At 42.3% G+C, this 21,042-nt stretch overlaps 1 protein-coding gene across 1 annotated transcript in view; it reads right to left on the bottom strand.

The window, feature by feature from the left end:
- LOC133131020 (transmembrane protein 266-like) overlaps window positions 1-21,042 on the bottom strand; it is a 31,900-nt gene that overhangs the window by 2,471 nt on the left and 8,387 nt on the right. Inside the window, exons 3-9 of the mRNA XM_061246097.1 lie at window positions 18,893-19,081; window positions 8,889-9,043; window positions 8,297-8,370; window positions 5,683-5,739; window positions 5,105-5,243; window positions 3,445-3,560; window positions 1,722-1,914 (exon numbers count right to left, since the gene is read on the bottom strand). Coding sequence (XP_061102081.1) covers window positions 1,722-1,914; window positions 3,445-3,560; window positions 5,105-5,243; window positions 5,683-5,739; window positions 8,297-8,370; window positions 8,889-9,043; window positions 18,893-19,081 — 923 coding nt within the window. The remainder of the gene's footprint in view (window positions 1-1,721; window positions 1,915-3,444; window positions 3,561-5,104; window positions 5,244-5,682; window positions 5,740-8,296; window positions 8,371-8,888; window positions 9,044-18,892; window positions 19,082-21,042) is intronic.

Below are 21,042 nucleotides of genomic sequence, written 5' to 3'. Positions count from 1 at the left end.
CTGTATAATATCCATCAAAGCTGTATACTTCTGAGTCTGAAAACCACATAAAATATCCTTTTAATTTTTATCCATATGATTTTTATGCTAGAAGTGAATTCTTCTGCTCTTTGAAAAATAGCCAGAATTGTATTCTCTGAAGTAGCTTGGCTGATAAGATGTAGTGGCGTGCCCTTTGCTTTATCGTGACATTATTAGCTGTAATCTCTGTCTAATCCTCACTGGGACAGAGTTTAAAGAGTGAGCAGTAAGGAGTGCTCTGCTGTGGTCAGCATTCTTCATAAAGCCATGGGATTGGGCCATCACATCACCCCATGTCCCAATTTAACAGCTCCTTGAGATTTCTTTGTTCTTTGGAAAAAGAATAGTCCCAAAACAGCGACAAGTCCCTTAGCCTTTTTCCAACAAGAAAAGAGACTTACTGAGGCTATTACTGTGTGACACTTAAATGTCATGCATTCATATTAAAGAACCCCCTCCAGGAAGAGAAAAAACCGCCACCGGCCCATCACCAAAATCCCAAGCTCTGTCCGCTCCGTTGACCTGCCCCCTACTCGGGAACGTGGGTTTTTCCTCTTGCTCCTTGGAGCCAGATTTCCCACAATCCCCCCAGGGCACCCCTGGGGACCCAGCCATGGCATGTTTTCCCCTGCCTGTCATGGTTACCAGGTGAAATGGAACAGATGTTCTGAGCTAGCCGGTCTCCCCACAGAACAAGGCTCAACGTGTGGAGCACTCTGTACCTGAATTAGCCACAGCACTGAGATGGCCACAGGGGCTTATGTGGTAAATGGATCGGGCCGGTTTTCGCCTTGGTTACAGAGGTTTTTAAAAGGCTTTTTGACCATAGAGGGCACAGAGTAGGTTGTGTGCTAATGCTTGTTTTAGGACCAGTGTTGCACACATCTCCAGGGCTCTGCTGTCAGATTCACACTTTGCCACATTTCAATGATCCACTGTTATGCCATTTGTCACTTTGTGTCCTTCACAATCATACAGTGCGCTCCATTAGCCTTGGGACAAATACATATTCCTTCTCTTTCTGAAAATCTACACTTTAACCGTATGTGAATTGTTTGATTATGAATCTAAAATTGTGGTACAGAGCCACAAGAAAAATCAAGAAAACATATGTAAGTCTTTGTCCCAAAACTTACGGAGCTCACTGTCTTTCCCAAACCAGACTTGCGTCCTGATAAAGGCTGAGAGGCCGATGCACATTTGTCTGTTTTCTATTTCGTAATGTAGCCCATAAAATAAAGGCTTTTTAACTTGTGGAGAGAGTCGCCTGAGAATTTCTTTGGATTAAACAAGAAAACAAGATTAAAGATCTTTCTCATTTTGTCTGACTGTCACTCCCTCTATCACTCGTGTTGTTTTGCAATACGTAACTTGAAATGAGCCCTAATACACACTCACTGAGCACTTTATTAGGTAGACCTGTACACCAGCTTGTTAATGCGTATATTTAATCAGCCAATCATGTGCAGCAACTAAATGCTGAAAAGCATGCAGATATGGTCAAGAGTTTCAGCTGTTTTTCAGACCAAATGTGCCAATATCTACAGTATTAAACTGCAAGTACATAAGTAAAATATGAACACAGTATATAATGTGAAGGTGACGAACTGCAGCAGCTGGGCGGAATGAGGTGAGAGGGGGAGAGAATGAGGGAATGTGGGTGCTGCTGTCTGGGTCTGTCTTTAGGAGGGGGGGTGTACCTGGTGGGGCCCGGGGCTCTCTGGCTCCTCCGCGGCCCTCATGGTCTGACTCCCCGGGGGCCAGCCCCTCCACCACCTGGAAGCTCCCCGCCTGCTTGTCCCACACATGGTGCATCTGCATGGCCGCCTCACGCTCTGCAGCCAGATCCAGATCCTGCTGCGCCAGGTGAGCCCGCAGCTGCCTGATCTCAAACTGAGAGAGAGAGAGAGGAGAGAGAGAGAGGGAGAGAAACTTACGGAGAGAGGGGCAGGGGAGAGAGAGGGAGAGGCAGGGGAGAAAGAGGGAGGGAGAGGAGAGAGGGAGGAGAGAGAAGGAGAGAGGAGAGAGGGAAGGAGGAGAGAGAGGGAGAGAGATAAGGAAGAGGGAGAGGGAGGGAAGAGAGGGAGGGGAGAGAGATGGGAAAGAGAGGGAGAGAGAGGGAGGAGAGAAGGAGGGGAGAGAGAGAGGAGAGAGGGAGAGACAGAGGGGGGAGGGAGGGAGGGAGAAAGAAAGAAAGAAAGAAAGAAAGAAAGAAAGAAAAGAGAATTAGCCATCAAAACTGTAGGTCAAATCTATCCACAGGGCAATGGTGACAAAATTAGTTAAAGAAGAATCGTATTCTCAGCCTGGGGACTTGTGTACCAGTACCACCAAACCGCACTAGTGTTTCTCCACCATTACATCTAACTTACTGGCTAGCCAGTGTATCTGATCAATCCCATAACTGGATTCCATTTACTCCTCAATGAAAGATATTGACAAACAGCCAGTCAAATTGCTGTTGAGCTTGTTTGAACAGTATCCAGTAAAGTGGTCAATGCCTGGGACAACCACAGCGACTTGTCATGATGTACAGCCGTTGGCTCTTTCAGTATTGATCTCAGGGGTCCTGAGCACAGGAGACAAATGTGATTGTAAAACTCAATCGACTGCAACCCCATAGATGTGTACAGGACAGCTGCCAAAGCTAATTTGGGAGATGTAAACAAATTACAATGAAAGGCTCCAAGATTGTATCTGTCTGGCTCCTCCTCAGCCACGGCAGAAGGCTTGTTAAAGCTGGAACCCGCTGAAATGAGAATGCTCACCAATAATGAGGATTCAGCTAAAAGTCCTCATATCATGCCATGGTTCTTTGTTGCGTGACTTACCATTACTCGCATTAGCGTTCAGCGAAACTATGTATATAAATGTATATGAAATTCACTTCTATAAAAGAAGTATCGTATTTGTGTTGCTAATAAACACAGCTAAATCCCAAAGCATGTTACAGTTCTCATTTATGTGATATGTTACTGCCCTCTACTGGTACACAGTGTAAAACACTTTTAGCAGAATAAGAAAAGCAGGCGGTGTGGCAATATGAAGTGCAAAAAGAAATTCAGTCAGCGATAAGAATAATCCCCTCCCACTTATCAGCCAGGGAGAGATACGATTGATGGCAGGATGACAGGGTCAGATCAGGCCTGAGTATTGAAGGTTACAGTGTGTCTGGGCCGGTGAGAATAACAGTGATGTAACAGGTATCAGTCAGAAGCAGTGACAGTAGGGGAGTTGTGACAGGTGTCAGTTGGGGCTCAGTGTTAATAACCGTGCGTTGACAGATATCAATGTGATTGACTTATTGTACAGCGGTATGGTGACAGGGCTCGTGTGAGACTGACAGGTGGCACATTCAGGTCTCGGTGTAGCGGAGGTGTCAGTCCGAGGGCTCCTGAACACCCGCAGGGTCTCAGAACTCACAGCCTGCTCCTGACAGATCTGGGTGAGGCGCTCCAGCTGCTCCTCCCTGACCGCCTTGGCCTTTTCATACTCCTGGATCTCCAGTTCCATCTCCACCTTCACCTGGAGTACGTAGGCTGAGAGAGAGCAGAGCAGAGTCACATCACTGCAATACTGTGGTGACTGGTGGCATGCTGTTACAGCCAAAGTATTACGACAAAATGTATTCTAATCTTTAGTTTTTTAATCAGAAGAATGATGAGTCTCCTATAAACACAGAACAATGCACATGTTCCATAAAACATGACTACATGCTGAAGAGACTAGCTGTTCAAAGCATATTGCTGGGTCATATAGACAGTAGATCTGGCAACACAAGAAATAAACAAATCTAAGTGCCTGACAAAATAGGGTCTTGTGGAGATTGACGTGTGGGTAGGGGGTGTTATTCATAGAGCTGTCAAAATGTAATGGATACGACACAGTCAAGGGAACACAGCAAATTATTATTTCATGGTCATTGCAAGGAAATGAGCAGTGTGGGAAAGATGAGTGTGGAAAGGCTGTGTGGAGCCACAGTACTGAGAGCTGCTAGTGGGAGCTTGCCAGACAGGGATTAGTGTAGAAGTTCAATTTATAGAGGCACGACACAAGTTCCCCCTTTTAGTAGCCAATAGTATAGTGTATTGAGTTAGGGCAGTTGTCATATGGATCTTCAGAATCGATTGTGCCTACATCATCATGCCTAAGAACACAGCATACAGTATATTAATTACTGATATTAGGCACCACTCAACAGTTTAGAAAATCAATACAACTATAAAGGGAAATTATATTTGGCAGTTTACCAGGAAGCTTGATCAATATCCATATTGAAATATACAGTATGGTAAACAAATGATGAAAACAATTGATTACATACCAGGGTAAAATCTGAAAGAGGAAAAACTAAATATATAAAGTATTAGTATTAAAAAGTGCTTTGTGTTGCATAACTGCAAACTGTCCACAGTGGAATGCACAGAAGTAAAACATAACGTGGTATCATGGTGGTTGAATGTGACACTTGCCAGTTGTCTTTAGGCAACAATAAAACAAATGTGCATTTCTTTTATTATTCAATCATTTCAATGTATTTTAAAACATATTTTTGTAAGCCTAACTTCCCACTATAAAAGTTAACTCAAACTGTCTGGGTGTGGTAATGAGAACTGTCAATTAGCTATGACATGCTCCCACTTTCCTATAGGCCAGTGGCACAAACTGTGGGTCACAAGTTATAGAGGAGGGATAAGGAGAGTGGTTATCTTCATGTGATGTGACGTTGAAAAATAGGATGATAAATTTAAAACGCTTCCTGCTGGACAATCTACCTACGACCAAGACTCAGCTTCCAAGCAGAGGCAACCAGATTTTCTGCCAGGATTTCCTTTTATTACATTGTGCCATTGATCTTAAATATTGCCCCTGGACCACTGGCAGCAAAAGATCTCCAAAAAAATCAATGACCCACCTCCACATCTGACAGTAGGTCGAACAAGTCACAATACTACACATCAGAATGAAATACCAATCCTGTTCTTCAGGATTTCAAGATCACAAGTATGAAAACAGGAAGGGGCATAAAGGTGTTATCTTCCCAGTTACCTGGGCTCAGGTAAAGCACAGCAAGCACACTCACCATCAATGATTCTCTTCACCCTCCAAATACGCAAAGTAATAATGAGACTGATGGCATCCCACGGGCTGCTGGGTCCATTGGCAACAGTGGAGGCCACCATTGGGGCCAGAGAGAGGACGATAACAGCACCGTCAAACACCTGTGGGCCACACAGGGACACGGCCAGGTTAGCAGTGATCTGCAGGGACACTCAAGGACACTATGGAGCCAGCTGGCAAAAATTAGTGTGGCTGTAAAGCCTTGATCGTCATTGAGTTATATTCATGGGTCAATTGACTCTCAAGGATGAATTCGGCAAACAGATATTGTCCTCATTCTATGCTGTAAAGTCATCTCTCCTCACAAATATAACCTTTTTCAGAGACAAAAGTGGGACTGTAATAGAGGGCAATGCTACGAACATGCATAGAAAGCCTTAAAGGCCTAAAGGCGGAGATGACACTCGCCAAAAAGTATGCTCCGTGTTCATAGTCCATGGGTGGTCTGAAGCAGGGTTTCAGCCTGTTTCAGTCTGTCTCATCAGGATTCAGCACAGTACCTCAGCCAGTCCTGACCCAAGCAGACCACAGAGTGCTTACCTCAACTTTGTTCTCGATGTAGTCCCAGATCCCGAGGATTACAATCCTAAAGACCGTCTTGATAATGAGAAAGAGAGAAGAAAAAACAGACATATGGGAAATGTACTTTTAAATATGCAGTTACTTCTGCGTATATAGCTATTAAAGGATATCTTGATTTACCTCATACTGTGGGGTTTTGCTTTTATTTTATTTTATATTATAAAAATGATAAAAAAACAGAAAATATTACATTGATGCCTCTATAGCTGAAACCTCTATACTGATTATTACCCTTGCCTCTGAGCTATGCAACATCCTCCGCATATAACCTGTCAAGCAATTAAAAAATAATTGACAAAAGGAAACAATGGATGTATGCAAAATACACTGCAGTTCACAAAATCTTGGCATCTCATTAGGGTCAGCTTTCCAGACCCAATTTATTATTTTATTTTTTTGGAAGGTGGGGGTGGGGTAAAGATCTGCTCACCTGCTCTGTTTGCAGTATGCATTGTATACATTATTTGAAACTGTACAGGAGGTGGGAAGGCTCCCGACAATGGGAGTGAATGTACAGGAGTGGCTGGCCCAGGGATGCACTGACTGGAGTCATTCCACTGATCTCTATTCACTTCCAGTATCGAGGGCTGAAGTTGGACATTAATGCCACACGTCTTGGAGCTCGAAAGCAAAAGTAAACACGCTTGAGGCTGGGTTTGCTATTAATTGTGAATATTTCCACATGATTAACTGCCTCAATATGTATTTTATCATGAATTCTCACCATTGTTATTCAGAACAGGATACAATAACTCCTGTAACATGAAATAGATTGTGAATTTCTTCAGTTCAACTACTGTATATTTATGTATGCAAGTAAAGTGCTTGTAGCATAATTAGAGTCCTTCTACCATATGTAAGCAGCAACTCACCCTTTAGCTCCACACATTTAATGTTATACCTATATTCATATTTAAAATGTACCTTTTACATCACCGGTAGTATCACCATAGTTTTGATGTGTAGTCACATAGTTTGTATGTGTAGATACCAATACAGTTTGTGCCATTGAATGGCAGGAACATGACATCTCTTGTTGTGATGTACGTGTGTGACTCCTCACAGTGGCTTCAGTGGCAGTGACAAACACAACTCCCTCCACCCACTGCATGGATGCAGATCAGTGGTTCACATTTCCTGTTCCTGTGTCTCTCTTCTCCATGTCAAGTGTGGTGTTTTCTCCATGTCCACAGTGTTTCAGTCCTGGGTTGTTCTCAGAAGGGCTATCTTCCCATATCCAATACTTTTGTGAATCACCAAGATTTTGCTCCGATTGAATACTAAATACTAAAATATGAATACTAAATACCACACACCTTGGCCAAGCAAAGTACAACTTCAATAAAAACTAAAAAGAACAAAGACAAATACTAGAATATCAGAGGACATGGCAAAACAAAATAAAACAAACCAACAGAAAAAAGCTTCTACTTGACGCAAACTCTGGAGGATATTTATGTTTCATGAACGCGGGGTTTGCAAAACTGCACACGCATTTCAGCCACACACACTTCACTCGTTTCAGTGACTCAAAGAACTGTTCTCTTTTCTGATTCCAAAATAAATAATATTTAGGAAAAACTCCTACAGAGTGGGATGATCAAAAATGGACAAAGCAGCACAACTCCAGCAAGTCCCACCACCATACCGTACCTTATCAATTTCAGCTCTCATGGCAGGGGAAATTGAAGAAAGAGAAAATAGCCTTTTTAGTGAAATTCAGCTTTTTCTGTCTGAAAACTGTTTAACACTACAAATGATATATAAAGGAACAAAACTGCAGATGTTAAAAAAGAAAAGCAGTGATCTGTCTCAAAGCAAGAACTTTTATCTGCGTTTGGACAAAGATCACCTGACCTAAAACCAAAATGGTTGCCAGGTATAGTGGGGTGGGTTTTGGAGTGAGAATCCGTATGGATGGGGTGCCAGGTGCCGTCTCCCAGCAATACCTGTGTTTTGGAGGTGAAAGAGAGCCGGAATGGTGACTGCGATGGTTGCCAGGTTTTAGCAAGCGTGTTTTGGAAGGAAAGCAGGAACTGTGCAGCAGGGTCATGAGAGCCAAAGACAGTGTGAGGCCTCCATGTCAGCGGGGGCTCTTACAGTGCCAAATACATCCATGCTGAAAGGCCAGTTTGCCAAGAAGAGTTTCAGCACAATATTACTCTATTATAACCAAAAAGAGAAACTCTGCTTTGAAAAATAGGTTATGTCCTACAGTATGTTCATACAACCATTGATGGTACACATTTGAGTTTAATGTTACGCAGGCATGCTGTAGATGCAATCCAAGAGAAGCCAGGACCTGCAGTGTGTCTGAAGGCTGAGGACCGAACAGATGGCAATATGGCAAATCCATTCAATAGCCCTCACACAGGACACCTGTCATATACAGTGTCAGGATCCCGTGTGTATGTGTGTGATGTGTATCTCCTTACCGTAAACCGACCACTTTATTCATGATCTCACCTTTAATTATTACTTACGCCCTATCACTTTAATTAATGCTCAGCCTGTATGGCTGTTTAATTGCTCCTCGTCTGAGGAGTGATTACCTGGCTGTGGTGTTCCTTACCTCGGAGAAGAACACAGACAGGATGACAAGGCTGATCCAGTGCACGATGCTGGCGAACTGGAACGCGTTGGTAACTGTGGCAACAATGCAAGACCAATGAGCGTTTCGGCTGGGGGGACCGCCCCTCTCCCTTCAAGATGACTTAACACTAGCTGATCAATCATTAATGTCAACAAACCCCATCAAATCATATTCAGATCTACTATTAGGTTACATATGATGTATGCTGTGGTGGTGTAGGTGTCAGAGTTAGGGAGTTATATACAGAGCAACAGTAGGGGTTTGCCAGTACCTACATTATAGACTACAGTCAGGCAAATACAGACACATACAGTATTGTATGTATTCATATTCTGCATCTAATTGTCTTGTGTTTTTTTGTACATACCAGTGTCAATACAGTAACTCACTGTTTGCTGTACAATAACAGAACACGGTGTAAAAACTCACACTGCAGGAGTTTTCTGTACAATAACAGGAGTGTGTAAAAACTCACACTGCAGGAGTTTTCTGTACAATAACAGAACACAGTGTAAAAACTCACACTACAGGAGTTTTCTGTACAATATCAGGACAGGGTGTAAAAACTCACACTGCAGGAGTTTGGTGTCGATAAGAAGCTCCAAAGCCAGGAGGACCACCACCAGGACCACGCAGGCCACCAGGACGCAGTTGAAGCCAGCACTGAAGAGGAAGACCTGCCATAGAGCGGCCCTTTGTCCACAGCAGGGCTTCAGCCAGTTCGACCTGGAGAGAGAGAAATCATATCCAAGGCATAACTCTACCTTACCCTAAATAATCCTGGTCAAATATCAAAGATGCAGTGTCTTAAATCCTTTCAATGGCTCTATTTAACAGATTAGATGCAAAATGAACTAACAAGAACAGCAACAAAAACTGGTACATATTTGTAACATAATAATTCTGTTTCAGAGATATGAAGCCAGCAAATCCTGGATCGTTAAATGAAGGAAAATATATTACATCTTCTGGTAAACGTCAAAGATGTCAAGGATTTTATCCCAATACTGAGAAGTTAGCGAGAAATAAACACAAATTTTAATCCCACTTACACCCACCAGAAGGCACTGTTTCGTACTTACACACGTAAGCTTACACAGAGAGAGGGGAAGTGAGAAAAAGGTTTGTGAAAGTGGAACCAAAAACAGACTAGCGCAAGCACCCAGAGAGACGTCAAAGAAACAAAGGAAGAATGAAACTCTACAAGGACAGTGTGACAGGAAGAAATGTGAGGGGGAACTTTACATGCCATTTGTAATTCCATGTATAAAATGTATATAGTGGTGTACAATAAAAGACACACTACTGCATGAGCCACAAAGTCTGGTTTTGATATCCAAATGTATTCCCAACTGTATAACTAATCAAATTTACATTTATATTACTGTAATGTTTTGCTTTCAATATATCACTTGCATCATCAGATTTGGTCACTGGTTCTCTTGGTTTCAGTACATATGACTTTAAAACCACTATGATAAATAATTCCACACACAGCTAATTTGGCAAAGGAAATGAGGCACACCATGTTTATCTCCATCCCCATACCTACAGTATATCATCTCTTGTTAAGCCCTCCTACAGTGCAGCCTCTTAATAGCAAAACTTGAACTTAAACCCTGGGTTATTCATTAATACAGCCCATGGTGGTTGTGCATGTAATGAGTAGGCATGCATGTTTATTATAAATTTGGCTTCTAAATTTGACTCTTCATTTTTAGATTATTCAGCTTGTTCTTATGACGTAACCTCATATGAGACATGCCCATACTGACTAATCAAATGGGGTCTGAGTTAACCCCCCTCCATTCCTGAACCCAATGAGTGTGCAGGTGGAAAATCAGATCCTGTCCCAGGATGCACTGCTGCTCGCCCAGCATGCAGGGCACAGGAGGCAGCCGGGCCCCAGACCACAGCCGCGGCGGGATAGGAAATCTGGCGCTCGCCGTTCTCACCACACACTACCGCTCACCTGACCAGGCCCAGCCAATCATGTGTCCATGTGTCAACATCACCCATTTGTGAAAAAAGCTGAAAATAAAAAGTATACACTTCATCTTTCAGGAGATGTTCCTCTGTGCAGTGAGCAGAGTTATCATGGGGTAGGAGGACAAGTATGTAGTAGGAGTGTAACTCTACTCAGATCACCAAGGAATTCAGAGCCAGGCTTCATTTTAGTCTCACATGCGGAAAATGTGCATCAGTAATTCAGATGGGGAAAGATTATCCTCATTAAGTGTGTAGAGATAACACTCATGTGTAAATGCAACTGTGTGTGTGTGTTTGTGTGTGTGTACTGTATTACATAGTGGTGGACATGAAATTCTGCTGACAGGTCCACTTCATATTGCTTCCTCTCTTTCAGAAGAGCTGGAGTCTTGGCTTGTCGGTTCTGCATGGTTGTGACAGGTAAATAATTCTCCAGATTTTATATTGCTTATTATTTATTTACAACTAATCCCTCTGGACCTTCCATCAAGGGAGGCTTTTGTTTGGAGGGATTAAAAGATTTACGAAAACTTTTGTTGTTTGTGTAAAATACATTAATAATACCAAAAGTAACATTTAATGAGCCTCAGCTCATACTGGCTTGGAGGTAAAAGTGATCTTAAGATTAATAATAATATTGATTTATATGACTATTCATAACATAAATAAATATTATTAATAATAAATAATAATAATGGTAATCTTATCAGCTGCTCAGCATTAACCCACTGCAGCAAATAGACCCCTGTAGAGCAGTATAGTGCACGCTAAAAATCTGGACTTGAATGCAGAAGGTATCAGGTTAAAAAGCCCTGAGAGAGAGGCACCGCCATCGAACATTTGGGTCAGATAGCTGAACACATTCAGCGAATATACAGGCATATAATCATATTCAGTGTAGAAATGTTAAGCTGTGTAATGTGCACTGAGTGAGGGCATCTGCCAAGCAAATTAAATAATGCAGTGAAATGAGTGTCAGATAAGTTTGCCAAGGACAAAGCCAAGTTTCTGTAAGCAATGTCAGGGTAATGAAACAAAGGCATAATCACGCTGTTAGCAATCATCTCTTTGGCTGGATATGGGGAGGGAGCGCAGATGGTGCTGGGACCGTTCCATGATTCTGTGCATGGCACGATAAAGTGCTTGTTTTCCACCGCGCTGTAGAAGAAAAGGAGATGTGTCCGGAGGTGGAGCCAGGGCTACACGTTGAATTTGAAGCTAATTCTGGAAGACAGAGGCCAGACGGATTGGGGTGTGTGCAAGTCTTGTGCCCAAAAACTAAACTCAAATCAAGAATTTGTCATAAAATAGAACCATTAGGATGAGACCCATTATATTCATCATTCCTACTTACTGGCTCCATACTACATACAGTATATTACTTCGTTATTTCATACAAATATATTTCTCACAAAAAACTTTGACAAACGTTTTTTTCTTTTCCACAATAATTTGGACAGCCAAATTGAAATTGCCAGTCCATCCCACAGCTGACTTTTTAGCTACTTGTACCTTTTTTTCCACTGTAAACGATTTGTCTGTATGATTGCTTAATCCAAAACACTTCACTGGTTTTTTGCTCCGAAAGAGCAGCCAAATTTTACAAAACTATTTAGACAAATGAAGAACAATATCTGAAAGGTGTAGGAGTCCCAGAGTTAACCTATTCACCTCTCTTGGCTCATAGTATGTACAAAATGTCAGTTTCCTTCACACGTTGATGACAGATCAGATCCACCTTGCTGTGAATCAACCATCATGAAACACAGAACTGTAAATTCAGTCACCCACTCCTTCTCTTTTCTCACTGTACCTCACAGCGTATGTTTTCTTCATCAGCAGCGAGTCTTTCTGTCTACAAACAGGGGGAGTCAAGTCCCATGGTTCCAAGGTCTGAGTCATCATTGACTATTGACAAAGACACTTGCACTAATGATTTTAAATAAAGTGTAATTCCTTATGTTTGGTAGGAACTACAACAAGTCTGCTCCTCCTGAATACCAATCAACACCAGCCATGGAATCCTTTTTCTTTTTCTTTTTCAAATTTCACATCCTGCAATCCCCTCCCTCTCAATGTATCTGGGTAAATCAGGTTTGAGGATTGACTGCCTGCAAAATTCAGAGCGTGACCCGAGATTCCTTGGATACTAAGATACCTCAGTGCTCATAGAGAACTGTGAAGCACAATCACTGAGCGGTTGGGCTCTGAATCCTTCACAAAGGGGTGGAACATCACCAGCTCCTGGTGTATTCTGAAACCAGCCTCTATATCTGCCTTTGTCAGCACACTGAGGGGGAAGTCATCACTACTCATCCAGGCCATCGCTTTCACTTCTATACGCAAAGCACATTGTGCTGAGTCTGCAGTACTGTAGCCCTGAGTGTAAGTCAGGGGCAGTGTGGAAGCAGGGATGAAGGTGGTTACCTGAGCATTCCCACGATACAGTGAAGCTGTAAGGTACAGTCCATTCGGCAGGAAACACAGCGGAGGCTGATGTTCTGGGACATCGGTGTAGCATGACTGCAAAGTCGTGCACAACATCACGAGTCAGCAGAGACAGAAGGAACACTTGGGTTGGCGGTCTCTGTCTCAGTGGAGGTCAGTGCCTAATAGGGCACTGCAGCCCTGCTGGCCTGCTCTGATTGGGCAAAGTAAGCTTGTCCCCTCTCAGGTGACTTTAATGAAACAGCAGCACTCCCACATAGCAGTCACACAAGTCACAGGAGTCAGTCACATGACTCACTGCCCCAGGACAGAGGACAAAGAGAGCAGGACCCTGAAGCTGACCCTCACTTTCAGGCACAGCTCAGTACAAAGACACCCACAATGACACACACCATGCTGCGTGTTCAGAGATGCTCCTGCATGCCACTGTTGTGATGTGTGCTTATTTGTGTTACTCTCACATTTCTGTCAGTTTGATCAGTCTTGTCAATCTCCTCTGGCCTCTCTCATCTAGGAGGTGTTTTTGCCCATGCTCACCATTCGCACCATTTTCTGTCACTTAGATCACATTTCTTTCCCTATTCCGATGATTGGTCTGAACAACAACTGAACCTCTTGACCATGTCTGCACACTTATACCCATTGAGTTGCTGCCACATGATTGGCTGATTAGATATTTGCATTAGTGAGCTGGTGTACAGGTCTACCTGATAATGTGGAAACTGAGTGTATGGGCTTACACTGCCCCGATGCATAGCTATTTTCCATCACCTTGAATGAGTGCAGTTTATTAAAATACATCTCTGGTTTTGCTGCTGCTGGCAGAGAAAGTAAACTCTTTTGTTTTGTCAGTTACATTCTGTGCCATCCTCAAAGGCTATTCAGTTGTAACTGGCAAATTAGTCTTTAAAAATTCAAACTAAGCTGTCAGATAAACATTTTTCAGGCAATGAAAACAGCCCAGTAATTTAGCTGGCAAAGCCTTTGAAAAACAGTACTACCAGAATATGCTGAAAGTAATGTTCACCATTCAGCCTGATACTGCCTCCATGTTGCAGGAGCCACGGACGAAACCCACGATACTGCAGATTAATGCAACTTTAGGTGTCCCCCAGGGGCCTGCATGACAAATGGGCCAGCCAAAAATGCAGACGATAAGACGGCAACGACCTCAAGGGCCCAAACTATTGGAGCACTGTCTAAAATAAGCCCCTGACACTAAAGGCAACTGCAAAGAAAGCCAGCTTCTCATGGAGTAAGTACTCTTTTGTGCAAAACCAACCCACTGAAGCTTACTGTGTGTACTGTATTAAGAATATAAAGGAACAATAATAACCATCCCAGAGAACTAATTTCATGCATCTTAGTGATTGTATTAAATTTATATACACTGATTGACTGGTTAAGAAGATGTTTTTACCAGCTACAGTGGGCTGCAGAATTATTGGGACCCTTAATAAAAATGGAGATAAAGGCTGCATATAATAAACGAAGATTTAAAAGATTTATGTCAATTTATGTCAAAAATGTATTCATGTCCGCTCATACAAATTGATATATAATGTCCATTTTCCACATTGTAAAATGTGACAGTTGCGATAAAAACTCTTCTGTAGTTTATCGTTATTTGGATGAGGGAAAGTGGCTAAACCGGGACATCCCTGCAGTCACTCTGGTGGTGGTATCACCAGGGCCATTGGCCATTGCTTGTTTTAGAACCTTACTGTAGCATATAATGCAGAAATATAAAAATGTGATGTGACGGTACACAGCTCAGCCAGAATAATCAAATGAGAGAGAGCCACTGAAAGTGTTGAACACAAACCAGGCCTCCGTGATATCTACCACCATGTCCCAGACAGGAAGATATATGGGCTGAACTCTATTAATAACTGTACTTCACTTGCCACTGTGCTGGAAATGCTAACAGTGCAAGCATCCCCCCCCCCCCACACCCATGTTTGCGCGAACCACCACCTCCCACAAAGTCGCCCACTCACACTGATATGTTAGGTAACATCACAGAGCATTGCATTCTTCTTCTTACATACAGTAAGGAAAACTGTGCAGTGGTGTAGTAGAAATAGAATGTTTAAAAATGCAAAGTAATGTAAAAGTATGCCTACATTACATGAGCTGTCACCGATCGTGACCATTCATTCATCAACATGGCACATTTTCATATATATACTATACTATACGTCAGAGCACCAGCCCCTGTTATTACATTTCAGGCAATTAAATATACATTTTACATACAATCCATTTCTACAGTTGGATATTTACTGAAACGAGTCAGGTAAGTCATTTGCTGAAGGGTATAATGGCAGAGCTTTAGCTGAAAACTGAACTGGAATTGGAAGCCCCATTCCTCAGCCATTATGCTATACAGTCACACATGTCAAAACACTCTATAATCTCCAGAAATGCTGTAACCATGGACATGAATTCAACTAATGTTTCAATACTCATGTCATGGGGTAGCATACTATAGTATACCCAAATGTTATTTAGTGTAAAATGGAGATGCCACAGCAGACACATTATATTGTAGCCGTGCATGAAAAGAACTGCACATTAATAAAGAACACAGCCCACATACCAACACCCCCTCCCCTCCCTCGGTCTCATGGGATATGACAAACCTTCCTTTTGGGCAAAAAAACCCCAGCTTTCTCATGTCAGAATAACTGTTATGCTTTTTCTCTGTTTTTTAAGTTCACTGTCATTACATGGCATTACAGTTAGAGTTGTGGAAAGCAGTGCTCTTCATAAATCGTCTGTGCAAATGTAAGGAACATGTCAGGACTTTGCTTTGCAGTCCAGAGGGATCGTCCAGCAGGGTCCTTTCTTCCCTGTTCCCAGACACCCTCTCAACCCATGGCCTTCTCCCAGGAGACCAGTTATATGACCAAGACCTCTTGTGCAACCATCTTTTTTTGAAATATGACAGCATAGGATAAGCCATGTAAAAATAACTGTAGACAGACAGCAACATTTAATTCTGTCTGATTCACCATAGACTGCATTAAATTCCATTACTTTTTTCAATGACGCCCTTATCCAGGGTGCCTATTTCCAGTTCCTGACATAAGAATTCATGAATATCTATATTGTATGTATTAAGGTGTAATACAGTATGGAGTTACTGTACAGTATCTCTAGTGAAGAGCCATTTTTAATGTAACCCATTTATACGTGAATGGTTCTAAATTCATCCATCTCTCAGCCAGCTGTCCTGCATTTTGCAGTTGGACAAAAGGAGCAGGTTTGACAGCTTCACAACTAATGGCTAAGTAGAAATCAAACAGAACTTCTGCTTCCCAAACAAAATTGAAAGAATGTGAAACTGTGTAGAGTGTGGTCACAAAAGGTTCAACAGTTCATATTACTGTTTGTTTTGAAATTCCAGATGCTACTACAAATATGAAATTTCACCTCCACCAGTTATAGAGGGAAAGAGAATGCTGCAATACAATAACAGCCTACTAAAACTGCTCGTAACATACAATACCAACAAGACCTATAAACATAATTAACTGCTCAGAATAAAGGAATATATATACCCTTTTTTGCCCAAAGATTACAGACTCTAACTATTTCAATTAGGGCAATAAGTCAAATGGCCAGACAACATTCCAGCCTAATTCATGTGGTGTTCCTATAATGCTCCAGACTTGAGTCACAAAGGAAACAAGAACCTTTGACACGTCTGCGAATGCATGTCTGCATTTTCCCCAGAGCATTTTCTCAGGACGAAGCCAAATGTGATCCTAAATTTCCTACAATGAAGCTGTCATGACTAGCATACCCTGGAATGTAGCTAGGTCACCAAGATGCTAAACAGAACAATATGTGCTTTTAATCTACACCTTCATAAGATACAAATTAAACATAAAAAGGTGTCTTGTCCTGGTTCTACAAATTAAAATTAAAAAGACGTCTTGTCCTGGTTCTGCAAATTAAACTTAAAAAGGTGTCTTGTCCTGGTTCTACACATTAAACTTAAAAAGGTGTCTTGTCCTGGTTCTACACATTAAACTTAAAGAGGCATCTTGTCCTGGTTCTACAAATGGGCATACTAAGCATTTACAAAGGGCACGGTGGTTGCCAACTATTTTCCTGAAGGTTAATTTGAGTCTTTTGTTTCAGTGATAACAGTGTCCTTTAAATAAGTATACTATAGTATTGATAGAGAGAGAAAGAGAGAGAGAGAGAGTTTTGAGTTTTAAGCCACCTTTATTGTGACACTAACATCGCACTGTAATGAAACATCACCGGCCATTTAATGCAGAAGAAAAAAAACCGAAAACAAGAAACTTACTAAAGAAACCAAGTAGCCAACACAAAACAACACCAAAAGTAAAAGTAGAGAGAGAGAGCAAGAGAGAGAAAGAGAGAGCATGAGAGTAAATGTCCTGTAGCCAGTGCATTCTGGCTTTAGCATTCAAGGCTAACATAACTGTTGTCAGCCTTGCAAAAAAAAAAACTTTATGCTGTTCGGATTGCAAACAAACGGAAGAATGGGCGGAGACAGTGAGAAAAAGAGCACCTGCAAGGTGCGCTGGGTCGTGTAATCGAGCGTATGTTGTTTATCCACTCTCGCCCCGAGAGGGAGAGCATCCCACGGCGACAAACGGGTGTGAGTCACAGCTCCTGGAGGGGACGGCAGAGTGAGGGCCATGCTGGCGCTCTGAGAAGACTGTCTGTGCACAACATGCAGGGCCGCAATATGTCGCTGCGATCGCCAGGTGAGAGCCACTCCTCACAAGGCACAGGCTGAGTGTGATAACCAAGAAAACACTTCCTGACCAATGGCAATTCAAGGCTTGTAGACTGTCTAGACTAGACAGAAGTGAACTGTATGTAGCGGGTTCCATATTATTTTCCTTTTCCTTTATAAGTATTTGTGCACCATATGACAACAATATCCATATAAAGACAATATCCAGAGGTCCAGGTCTATTTGCACTGTTAAAAATACCCCATGGACCCCTCCAACTGGAAAAGAGTAGGGAATAAATACAATTCAATTTACCCTGTATATTTACATGCTATACAAGCATTTATAGTAATCTGTCCGTCGTGTCTGTTGCTGTGTCAGTTGGGATAATTTGTCCAAACCATGGGTAATGTAGATACAAAAACCATCCTGTCCTCTTGCCATGGCACAGAACAATAAGGTATGGCCAACAGCAATTAGTCATGAAAGTCAGTCTTATGATCAACCCACGGAAACAGAGCTCAAGTAAAAAGAGAAACCAAGCCAAAACAACTTGCCCAATGTTGTACAATGATAAATACAGTTTGCTCATTGAATCTCACTTTGCATAAATTAGGGTTAAACAAAGGATGAATAGATAAAATAAATATACAGTACTGGCACAAATTATGGAAACACTGCATTTATAAACAGTCTGATGATTAATGTAATATTTTGCAACAATGCCTCTTTCTTGGCACAATGAGTGTAATATCAATATAAAAAGATAATTACCATTTGTGTTAACCCGTTCAGTCCCTAGAGTTTTCAACCAATGAAATGACATTATACGATTGCTTTGAGCCCCTACTAAAACCCTACTAAAATTTCTCAAACAAAGCCAACTCCCACTTAATGTTGGGCTTGGGACTGAATGGGTTAAATAAGTAATAGTCATTACACCTTCCTATATGTATTGGTTCATACCAATGTTTTTTTATAATCAGCTAGAACATGTATTTTTTTGTAAAGTATTTTTCTACATAAATTACAATACCCATGCATAGACATGTTTGTATACATTTAAAATTCAAATTCATTTCAAATTACTGATGGCCACAGACTGTAATTATCACTTGTGTTCAAGAAGAATGTTTCCAATACATTTTTACAGATCTGAGAAACAGCAACAGAAGAAAGGGTACAGACAATAGTACTAATTTCCAGTGCCAGTACTGCATGTCAATTCTAGAATCTGGAATTGCAACTTTACTTGGGTACTGGCAGCTCTTTAGTGACGTCTATGTCCCCTTTGTATGTTTTTATTGAGCGTATAACTATGGAGTAGCACATAGAATGGATTTAACACAGGGGATTGCTATGGTGTGAAACCCAAGGCTTGGCTGTGTGAATGGGGTGTAGAATCAGTCGCCTACCCTTCTCTGGTGTCCTCCTCGTCCAGGTTAGACAGGAGCTGAGAGCCGGCCAGGGAGAGGTCCAAGGCAGCCAGCGGCAGGTCCCGGTAAGTGAAGCCCACCAGCTGGACCGGGGCAATGCACTGGCTCTCCTCCTCCGCCTGCTGGGATATGATCTCCAGGTCCGACACGCTGGCCTGCTGAGCTGCCCTGCAGAATCAAATGGAGGTGACAGCATTACAGAGTTATTTTACCTTTATTTCATCAGGTAAGTACACTGAACAGTCTTCTCTTTAACACTGAGGTCCAGGTAAGTACACTGAAAACTATTCTCTTTAAAACTGAGGTCCATGTAAGTACACTGAAAACTCTTCTCTTTAACACTGAGGTGCAGGGAAATAATGAAGTGGGCAGGGAACTAAATGCGGCCAAGGATCATCAAATCACGCTCCTCAAAACCCAAAACCCAGCCCTGCTTAGCTTGAGCAGTTTGATAAGAGGACAGTACAGGAGTAGACAGCACACACAGTTAAAACAGTAGCTGTAGTATTTACATTATAGATGGCTGAATTACAGCAGTAGATGGGTAAATTGTAGCTTTTGCGGTAGAAAACACTCAATTCTGTCTATTATGAAGAGAACATCCCATTTGATCTAAACTTTAAACTGGAATGAAACCAAACAAACAGCAAATATTTATTTTCTTTTATTTTCTCTAGTAAAACCACAAAACAGATTCCCACTCTGATTTGTGATTGGTTTTGAATGGATTGCTGTCTGATGCACAGCAGGCTGTTATAGGTAGATGGGGGTGACATGAGAGATGACATTAACCATAGAAAAAGGTCAGCTGGATAATTCTTGGCTTCCAAAAAGAGGAAGAGTACGATAGTTCCACGGCTCCTGCAGCTTAGCTCAGGACTGTGGGGAGTCATATCAGACACCGAACACTGGACAGAGAGCTGATAGCATTGTATTACCATGGTATGATACCAAGCCAACTTCCAACCAATGTAAATGGTAAATGGTTGGCAATTAGCAACACAGCGTCTTTATCCAAAGTGCTGTACAATTGGTGCTTATCATTCATCCATTCATACACACACTCACACACCAACGGTGATTAGCTTCCATGCAAGGCACCAACCAGCTCGTCATAAACATTTAGGGGTTAGGTGTCTTGCTCAGGGACACTTCGACACACCCAGGGCGGGATTGAACCGGCAACCCTCCAACTGCCAGACGACTGCTCTTAACGCCTGAGCCAATGTCACCCATGTGAAGTATTTATGCCCATCACTAAGCATGTACATAAATAATGCAAAGGCAGAATTAATGCCCAGATTTCTCCTCAGCACGTGCTGGCTTGTCTTTTCAGCGTGATGTCATTTTCCCCCCAGCAAACATTCATATGACCCAGTTTGTCTTCCATGCTAGTGTTGGATGCTTCATGCTGCTCTGACACATTCACACACATACGCACGCTCGCACACACACACACGCACGCATATACACACACACACACGCACACACATACCCCAGCTGCAAACAAGATGTGACACCTCATTGTGTAGGACCGCACAGCTCTGGGCTGTTGCCCCGTGCCATGTATTTTTAGACTCCAGCAGATGCTGGTATCGTTTCTGTTGGGACGTTGCTTCCCATTGTCAGCTGGAGGGAGCTGTGCCCTTATACAAATTCATTGGGTTTATAAGTCCTCCCAAGTCAAGTTTTTAGTTAGCTATATCTACCAAGTTATTTCCGTTAGTGCCACGATAATAACAAAAAGGTAATTACATGATCCTAATAAAGCACTGTAAGGGTTACAAACAGAATCTTGGAAACAAAAAGCTGAACTGTAAGCACATACGGTATGGTAAACACGAGTTATCATCAGCACCGATGCTGCCCTGCAATCCTTCAAGGACATGCGTTCTCTCCAGCAGCTCACGGGACCCTGTGACACGGCATGAGCTTGACAGCCACAGCACCACCAGGGCTTAACAATGACTCATCCACACGATAATGATGCAAGCATGCCGTGAAAATGGAAACTCCTTCCTCCCGGCACATTTTGATGCAACCACTAACTACATCAGTAACTAGATGGTCAACTCTGTGTTCCCCCAGTCCTCTGTATTTCCTTTCTCCAGGGGGGTTCAGGTTGGTGG

This window comes from Conger conger, chromosome 6, assembly GCF_963514075.1.
Source record: "Conger conger chromosome 6, fConCon1.1, whole genome shotgun sequence".
NCBI classification, from domain to species: Eukaryota; Metazoa; Chordata; class Actinopteri; order Anguilliformes; family Congridae; genus Conger; species Conger conger.
Note: the sequence above shows the minus strand (reverse complement) of the source record. Positions and strands in the feature narration are given on the sequence as shown.